Source organism: Chaetura pelagica, unplaced genomic scaffold (genome assembly GCF_000747805.2).
Source record: "Chaetura pelagica isolate M959 unplaced genomic scaffold, ChaPel_1.0 scaffold93, whole genome shotgun sequence".
Taxonomy (NCBI): domain Eukaryota; kingdom Metazoa; phylum Chordata; class Aves; order Apodiformes; family Apodidae; genus Chaetura; species Chaetura pelagica.
This window is the reverse complement of record NW_009952800.1, coordinates 298,980-308,212: the sequence shown is the minus strand read 5'-3', so window position 1 is coordinate 308,212 and position 9,233 is coordinate 298,980. Positions and strand designations below refer to the sequence as shown.

The 9,233-nt window shown below is 54.0% G+C and overlaps 1 protein-coding gene across 1 annotated transcript in view; it reads left to right on the top strand.

Annotated features, from left to right (window-relative positions):
• Nucleotides 1–9,233, top strand: part of GNAO1 (guanine nucleotide binding protein (G protein), alpha activating activity polypeptide O) — a 65,873-nt gene that overhangs the window by 49,699 nt on the left and 6,941 nt on the right. Inside the window, exons 4-5 of the mRNA XM_009994901.1 lie at nucleotides 5,200–5,328; nucleotides 6,421–6,550. Of these exons, the coding sequence (XP_009993203.1) occupies nucleotides 5,200–5,328; nucleotides 6,421–6,550 (259 nt within the window). The remainder of the gene's footprint in view (nucleotides 1–5,199; nucleotides 5,329–6,420; nucleotides 6,551–9,233) is intronic.

The following is a 9,233-nucleotide window of genomic DNA, read 5'->3' as shown; positions in this document are numbered from 1 at the left end:
AGGGAATGGAGCAGACAGAGCATCCAGCACTGGTTTCTCATCTGCATATCCAAACAAGATGTCTAGGCAGAGACACTTTGCAAGCACACAGACACAAAAATAAAAGCCAAAACCCATCTCAAGTTATTCTCCTCCTGCTTCAAGCACATGGAAAGCTCGTTGGTTCCAGCCAGGGCTGTGAAGCTGTTGTGAAAATGTGAAGTATTTTAGGCCTGAATTCAACCCCATCCATCTTCACACATCCCAGAGGTGTCAGGGCTGGGAAGCTTGTTGCCTTTGGCTCTCTCTGGAGGGAGAGATGCCTCCAGGGAGGGACACAGACCTCACTGCTCAGTGGAGAAAGGGAGATGCCACTGAGTCTGCTGCTCTAACTATCAATATCAATATCAAGCCCAAACTGGACAACGCTTTGGTTGCTCCATCTCCAAGAACTCCTCTGGCACTGCCTGGCAGAAAAGTGACACCAAACTCAGAGTGAAATACCACCGTGGGCTTTCCTTCTCACCCTCTCTGGTGTGGGACTGTTTTCTGATCTCTTCTCCTTGCAGAGGAGTTGTCTTTGCACGGTGGTGTCACCTCCCCTGCTGGTTCTCCTTGCATCCCACACACCAACACACACACTTTGCACCCAGCAAATGGTTCAAGCAGAGCCAGATGTTGTTGGGATGTGGTGAGCAGCTCCCAGGCTCAGCCCTGACAAGGCAGAACTGGAACAGGCTGCCCAGAGAGGCTGTAAAATCTCCATCCTTGGTCACACTCCACACGGAGCCACCTGAGCCAACTCGCAAACTGAGTTCAGCTTTGAAGTTGGCCTTTGTTTGAACAAGGAGATGGTCCAGATGAACTCCAGAGGTCCAATCCAAAGCAGCACTTTTGGCTTGGTCTTTTGTGGGTTGTTTTTTTTTCCCCTCCCTCACTCTTTCTCTCCTGCCCCTGGGTTTAAATGGGGAAGGGGGTCACCAGGCTTGGCCTCCTGTTCCTCCCCGTGCAGGACATGGGCATTATGTCAGGACATGGGCTGTTTTAATGAGCTCCAATTGTTGCTGGCTCTCTCAGGCTGAAGAAAGGAAAATTATAGGTCAAGCTTTTGCATTGGTATTCCCATCAGGTGCAGTAGATTCCATTTTCTCCTCACAGCTTTTGCATTACAATGTGGTTCTCAGCCTGCCCGTCTCACTCCTGCCTGTCCCTGGGCCTCCCTGGCATTTCATTGGAGGGAGTAGCCACAGAAATGGAACAACCCAATTAACTGGGATGACTTGCCTTGCCCTTTGAATGGAACAACCCACCTTTGTGCCTCAGAGCCCAAGCACCAATAAAGCAGGGATGGAAAATCCATCAGGAGCAGAGACGAAGATACTTCTGTTTGAATTGATGGTTTCATTTACCCCTGGAGGTAAATATCCCCCCCAGCTTGGAATAATTAAGTTCCCCTTCTGATAAGCAAAACCAAACCAGCTCACAGAGGCCAGAGCTGGGTGCCTGGAATCACCAGCCTTGCTCAGGTCCCACAGATGAGATGCAAATAGATTTCCAGGGAGGAGCAGCTCAACAGCATCTGCTCAAGGGTCTGGATCTGAGAAGTGCAAGGTCAGGGAGATGGGACAGGCTGAACATCAGCCTGGAAGTGTCTAACAGGGCTGGGTGGAGGTCTGAGACCTCGTTCTTATCCTCCTAAATTAAGGAATCCAGCATATGGCTACACCTAGGGCTGAGTGGGGGCTGGAGGGAGGGCTCCAGAGGAAAGATCCTGTCTGTGAAATCAGCCAGAGCTTTTCCAGCCTCTCAATCTCTGTTTTCATCCATCTGGAGATCCCATTTCACCCAAACTGAGTGCAGGGTCTCCAGGGCCTGCCTCTATGTTTGCCCAAAGCAGGGTGGAGACCACATCACAGGGTTTAGAAAATGAAGGAGAAGGGGAAGCAGGAGGTGAACAGCTGCTCTCTGAAGGGCTGGATCCCCTCTCAGCCCATGGGAAGGTATCTGAGATGCCATCACCCCTCCTCTTAGCTCCATCCATGAAGAGGAGAAGCTCAGCTCAGATCTTGCAGGCAAAAACTGGTGCTATAGTCTTGTCAGTTCCCCCCTCCTCATCCTCCTTTACCCCGAAAAGTTTCTCCAAGGTCTGTCTGAAGAGGCTCAGAAGGGAACACAGACTGCACTGCAGGGAGGAGCAGAGGAGTTAGCAGAGGTGGTTCATTCCTCAGGGCCAAAGATGCAGGAGAACCTGCCCTTTCTCCTTGCCAGGTCCCATCCTAACAACCTTGCCTTTGGCCCTGGGGCTCAGAAATTGCTATTGACTGCCCCATTTTTGGCCAAGCTCCAGCCACGAGGGCTCCAGACCCCCCTGGGAGTGTTTGAGGTGAGGAGGTAAATCCCAAACCAACCATGAGCTTAACTAAAACCCCCCCATTTTTCAACATAAATGAAGACAACCTTTGGAAAATGGCTTTGATCTCTTGCTTCCTGAGCCCTCTGTCTTCTGCTTGAAAGCCTTTAGTCTGTGGAGAGCTGGGAAGTCCTTTTTGTTGTTGTTGTTGCTGTTGTTTCCTTCAGCAAATAGTCCAGCTAATATCCAGCCAGCACCCAGCACCTTCTGGCTTCCCCTGGGAGGACAGGAGGGCTCTGTGCCCACACCAGCACGTCGTGGTCCCTGTCCCTGGATGGGACTGATGGCTGAGGGGCCACCATGCTTGGCTACATGTGTCTCTTAACTGAGGGTTGTGTAGGACTCGTGGCTCATCCCTGCTGGGTGTGCTGGGTGTGCTGGGTGAGCTGGGCTCTGGGCTGGGGGGGCTTGTTCCCCCCTGCTCCTAAAACAACCTGGTGGAAGGGGCTAGCAGTTTCCTGGGCTCTTGTAGAGTCACTCCTGACACTCCCAAGCCCAGCACTCACTCCACAGACACCAAACACTACATGGGTGGGATGCTAAATGTAAATGCAGCTCTTTGCTGCTCAGTAGGAGAAGGGAAGGTTTGGGCTCCAAGCTGAGGTCAGATGCTGCCAACAGGTGTTAGAAATGCCCATTTCCACCCCTGAACTAGGAAGGAGCAGTTGAGTGGAGACACCTTCACACCAGCATCTGGACTCAGATGAGATCCTGCTGGTGACAACCCTGATCAAAACCCAACGTTTGCCAGGACATGATGTTGGAGCTGACCCTGGGGTGCTGCTGTGGGAAATAACCCAGCAGTGACTCAGCTGCATCTGCTGACAAGTGAGCAGCTGCTTTTTCACTCCACTACCCCACCAGCCAAGGTGACAAGGCTGGGGTGTCCCCCACCCAGCCCTTCCTCCATGGAGGAGCAATGGGCAGAGCCTGGCAGGATGAAGGAGCAGCTGGGAAGCTGCTGATGCTTCCAGGTCTTTTCTCCTGAAGATCCCACTGCCCTGCTGCAAACCCCCTGCTGCACCACAGCTTCTGGAGCCCTGGGGACTGAAGTTCAGGCTCAGCACAGTGGGAGCTGGATGAGGCTTTCAAAGAGCCTGCCAGGATGTCACCTTTGAGGCAAGAACAACCCAACAAACCATTTTGTTGCCATCAACCTCAAGAGACGAGGATGCCAGCAGCCTGTTCCCATGGGACAGCAGTGCCAGTGTCCCCAGCACCCATGGTGCTGCTGCCACACACTGTTGGAAACAGCAAATGAAGGCACCAGAAACTGGATTTCCCCCCCCTGTTTCCAATCTTCCTGCCTGCAGATGTTTCATGTCCTTGCAGAGGCATCTGCCTCTGGGGGCCTCAGCTCTACGAGCTCCTTTCCCTGTGTTTGGGAAAGGCCATTTCTTCTGCATTTTGCTTCCAGCAGCCTGATCCAGTCGGGCTTCACCCCCCTCCTTGGGTGACTCAGAAACCTGCAATCTGCTTCCAAGCAAAGCATTTAGCTTAAGAGACATGGGCAGGAATGGAGCTGCTGGGCTGGGGAGGGTTATTGGTGGACTCCAAAAGCCTTCTAACCTTCCTTCAGCTCTTCTTAACCCCTGCCAGCCCTGGGCTGGGCAGGCTGCAGAGAAGAGCTGAGGTGTCATTTCAGATTGGCTTCCAACCCAGTGTGCAAACCCTGGGGCTGAGCAAGGGAAGAAGCCCTGGTGGCAGCACCTTTGCCACCCAGGAACCTCCTGCTTCTGCTTGGTCAAACAGATCCCAGCTTCCCAGGGGATGAGGTGGCATCCAGCCTGTTGGCTGGGACAGCTGGGTGAAGCCTGAGAGATGCCTCCAGCAGGAACCAAGGAGAAGGTTGCAGCAGCTCAGCCCAGCCCAGCATTCCCACAGCATCCCAGCTGAGCTTCCCCTTCTCATGTTCTCTTTAGAAATTGTGGCTGGTTGGGCTGAGTTGCTTTGGAAAAGAAAAAATATGGCTGAGAACATGGATTGTGGCCACGTGCTGCTGCAAAAACATGTCACCCCCTCAAGGCAGGGCTTCCCATCCAAAATCTCAGCCCGTGGAGATGTTGCCTGTGCTCACAGATTTTTAGCTTAGAGCAGAAAAGGGGCAAAGGTTTGAAAACTAGACAAGTGTTTAAGAAAATTCATTCTCTCCTCTTCCATCCCAAATCAAAAACCCTGGTTTAAAGCCCCCACCTAAGCAGGGCTCTGGATTGTGCCCTGTGTTGTGTTTCAAACCAAAGCCATGAGTCCTCCCAGCAGATCCAGCTCCTTCATCTGAGCTGGTGGAAGTCAAGGAGCCTCCTTGGAACAAGCTGCTCTGTCTCCCTCCCTCCCCAGCAGAGACAGAGGCATCTCCCAAAGGTGACTCCACCTGCCTGGTCTGGGAGCAAGACCTGTGTGTGCTCCAACCTCTTAATCTGAACAAAACCCCTCCAGAAAACCCTGTGTGTGGGCACAGCTTCCAGCACAATGGCCTTGAGTGAGACCTTTGTCCCTCAGGGAATAAAAATAGCCAGGAATATGAAACCTGTGCATTCCCACCAGATTGCAGGCAGGGCTCAGAGCACACCCTTCATTTCCTGCTTGCAGGTCACTATCAGATGGTTGTGCTCAGGTTGCTGGGGTTTGTTCCTGTCTCCCCAGGATAAGATTTGTTTTCTCCCCTCTTTAACTACAACACGTTCAGCCATGGGAAAAAAAAAATGAGGTTGGAATAGATGAATAGGAAGCTGAAGGATCTGAGATGGGCAGAGATGAACGTGTGTCTGATTCTGATCTGTTTTTTTCTTTGTCTTTCCCCTTTCTCTCAGCTACCTAGACAGCTTAGATCGGATTGGAGCTGCAGACTATCAGCCCACGGAGCAGGACATCCTCAGAACCAGGGTCAAAACAACTGGCATTGTAGAAACCCACTTCACATTCAAAAACCTCCACTTCAGGTTGGTCCAAAACCTGCACCAACTGCTCGATGTTCAGGGCATCTTTTGGTCCCTGGATTTTCCCCAAGGAGGAATTGTTAGAGTTGCTGGTTAAGACAGAAATGGTTCCCACTGCAGAGAACGTGGTGTTTAGGGGTGGAATGTTGGGTGATCTTGTCTTGAAAATCACTGCCTTGAAGATAGGAGCTCATGGTACCTTCTTCTAAGCTCGATGACACTGCTCAGTTGGGAGGTATCACCTGACATTGGCCCCAGGGCTGGTCAAGTGCATCAATATAGAAGTATTTGGTCAAATATTTCCTCTCAAGTGAGTCGATCACTTGTGGTTAACACTGGATATCGACCCTCATGGTGCCAGCCAGTAGAGAGGAGAGAACATAAAGACTCCTCTGCTCTGGAGCCAGGCTGGGAGAGTTGGGGTGTTCAGCCTGGAGAAGAGAAGGCTCCAGGGAGACCTTAGAGCACCTTCCAGTGCCTGAAGGGGCTCCAGGAAAGCTGGGGAGGGACTTGGGACAAGGGCAGGGAGGGAGAGGACAAGGGGGAAGGGATTAAAACTGGAAGAGGGAGATTGAGGTTGGACATGAGGAGGGAATTGTTTGGTGTGAGGGTGGTGAGAGCCTGGCCCAGGTTGCCCAGGGAAGCTGTGGCTGCCCCATCCCTGGCAGTGTTGAAGGGCAGGTTGGATGGGGCTTGGAGCAACCTGGGCTGGTGGGAGGTGTCCCTGCCCATGCAGGGGGTTGGAACTGGATGATCTTGAAGGTCCTTTCCAACCCAAATAACTGTGACGCTACGAGAGCCGCACACTCAGTATTTAGAGCACACACAAGCCAGGAGTGCGTGGCCTCCCCCTCCACAGCCCCTTTGGGACCCAACACACTGCTGAGGGTCTCCCAGAGATCTCCACACCCCTCCCTGTCCCTGCTCCCCCTGCTTGCCCTCAGGACAAGCCCAAACCGGTGCCTAAAGCCCCGTCGCTTTGTGCGCGGAGCCTTCCCGGGGGACCCGCGAGCTCAGAAAACACCCTCCCCTGCTGCAGTTCCCTCCCCAGGAAGGCAGGATGATGCTGATGCTGCTCTCCCCCTGCCCCTGCAGGCTCTTCGACGTCGGGGGGCAGCGGTCGGAGCGCAAGAAGTGGATCCACTGCTTTGAGGATGTCACAGCCATCATCTTCTGCGTCGCCCTGAGCGGCTACGACCAGGTGCTCCACGAGGACGAGACCACGGTGAGTCTGCCCAGCCCTTGGGCAGGAGATGCTGCTCCCAGCTCCCCCAGCCCTCACTGGGGGTGTTACAACCCTCTGCTTCTTGCCACTTGCCCAACCTGGGCTCGGGGATCCTGGGGAGATGTGTCCTCCTCTCCAGGCTCCTGCACCCCCAGGGAGCGGTTCCCTGCGCTGGGGTTTGTTTCTCCCTTCTTTCTGGGCTGTGTGTTCCCAAAAACCTGCTCCTGGGACCACCCCCTCCCCAACCTCCAGAAAGAGGGGAGGTAGGGCCAGGTGGGCTTTTCAAACCCAGGTAAGGAGGTGTTCCCACCACGGTGTGGGGCTGTGCGAGCCCAAGGGGTTGGCAGTGCAACCTGTTTCTGCAGGAATTCCTTCTCCTAAGGGAGCCTGGAATTCTGGGCTTCCTCAGGGAGAGCTTTTGATGACTTCCCACTGCTCCCTGAGGCTCCAAACACCGGCTGGAAATGGAGTCAGTGAGGAGCTGAGTCCTGCCTGGTGTGAGGGAGCAAGTTGTGTGAGGGGATGAGACCTGCAGGGAGGATGCCAAGGGGCTCCTTGCTGCATCCTGGCCATTCCCTTGGGATCCGTGGGTTTGGGAATGCCAACATCTGCAGCAGGCACCCAGTTGTCCTTGTCTGAGGAAAAGGAAGCATGCTGAGACACTGGGAATGATTTCATCCGTGCCCAGAGAGCTGCAGCTGCCAGCTCTGCCCCTCTGAGGGCCTTCCTGCTGCTGGGAAAGGTGTCAGGTGTTGGTGAGGGATGAGTTGGGGGAATTATTGATTATCCCAAAAAGACCTGGTGGGCTGTGGTTTCCAGCCAGTCTGAGCCAGGCTTAGGAGCTCTGTCCAACTCTTGGAGGAATCACCTGGTTGTTTGGGCCAGAATTCAAGGTGTTTTTCACATCTAGATGGGCACAGGCTGGAGCACAGGAGGGTCAAGTTAAACATGAGGTGAACCCTTTTCACTGTGAGAGTGACAGAGCCCTGGGACAGGCTGCCCAGGGAGGCTGGGGAGGCTCCTTCTCTGGAGACATTCCAGCTGGGCAGGGAAAACACCATCCTGGGTGCTGGGATTTGGGCAGTTCCAACTCTGGATGCTCTTGCATCCAGAAGGCAGGCACAGCCCGCAAAGAGCAAGGTTGGAGGGGGCTGGGAATGCTGGAATACACAGTTGGAGGGGGCTGGGAATGCTGAGCAACAGGGCAGAGGCAAAAACCCAGCAGGAAAAGCAGCTGCTCTGTCCTGCCCATCTTGGATCCACCACACCTGCTGCCTTTCATGCCATCAATCAGCTTGTGCTGCTTCTCACTCAGAAAACACAAGAGGAGGCAGCTGAGGGAGGTTTAAACTAGACATGAGGAGGGAATTGTTTGGTGTGAGGGTGGTGAGAGCCTGGCCCAGGTTGCCCAGGGAAGCTGTGGCTGCCCCATCCCTGGCAGTGTTGAAGGGCAGGTTGGATGGGGCTTGGAGCAACCTGTCCTGGTGGGAGGTGTCCCTGCCCATGGATCTAGATGATCTTGAAGGTCCCTTCCAACCCAAACTATGATTCTATGAACTGGGATTAGGGGCTGGAACCAGATAATCCTTAAAGTTCCTCCCAACCCAAACCATTCTATGATGCTGTGATTTCACAGGGGCTTTTTTAACTCCTCTAAAACCAACCACACTTCAGGAGGATGAAGCTGCAGGTCAGACAACACCTGCACAGGGCAGGGCCAATGGTGGGACCAGTGTCTCAGCTTGTCTCACAAACAACAGGTTCATGGTGAATCCTTCCAAACCAGCCTAAGCTGGTGAAACCAGGCTGTGTGAAACCAGGCCCCATCTCTTCTCCCTGCCTTTCCAGCCCAGCTCTGCCCTTGCTGAGGGTTTTCTTTGTGCTTGATGGTGCTCTTTGTTGCAAAAGGCTGAGCACCCATCCTCCTGCAGCAGCTGGGAAAGGGCTGGTTGTGTTCAAAGCCCTCCCTCCCTCAGGGCAGCTGAGTCTTTTAGAAAGAGAGATCTTTTCTCTCCAATTCCCTGCCACAAAGAGCAACACTCTGGGAGTCAGGAAAGGCATAAAATGAAGAGACCTTTCTGCATCTGTGCTTTCTACAGCCACAAAAGACCCAGCTTTGCAGAGAAAGCCCCAGTGCTGTTCCACCCAGACTCTCCCATTGTCCCCAGCACCTTCTTCCCCGACCCTGGTAGATGTGAATTGCTTCCCTGTGTGCCCAGGGGAGAGGAGCAAACATGCAGCTCCAGCTCAGGAGGCAAAATCCCACCCCCTGCCAGCCCACCCCGTGCACAGGACACGTCCAGGTGGGACACCTGCCCTTGCACTGGCTCCTCCCAGGAGCTGCAGGCTCTGCAGTGTTTGGACATGGTGGGAACATAGCACAGCATCACAGAATCCCAGGCTGTTTGGGTCTGAAGGGGCTTAAAGATCATCTAGATCCAACCCCCCTGCACGGGCAGGGACACCTCCCACCAGCCCAGGCTGCTCCAAGCCCCATCCAACCTGCCCTTCAACACTGCCAGGGATGGGGCAGCCACAGCTTCCCTGGGCAACCTGGGCCAGGCTCTCACCACCCTCACACCAAACTATTTCCTCCTCATGTCTCACCTCAATCTCCCTCTTCCAGTTTTAATCCCTTCCCCCTTGTCCTCTCCCTCCCTGCCCTTGTCCCAAGCCCCTCTCC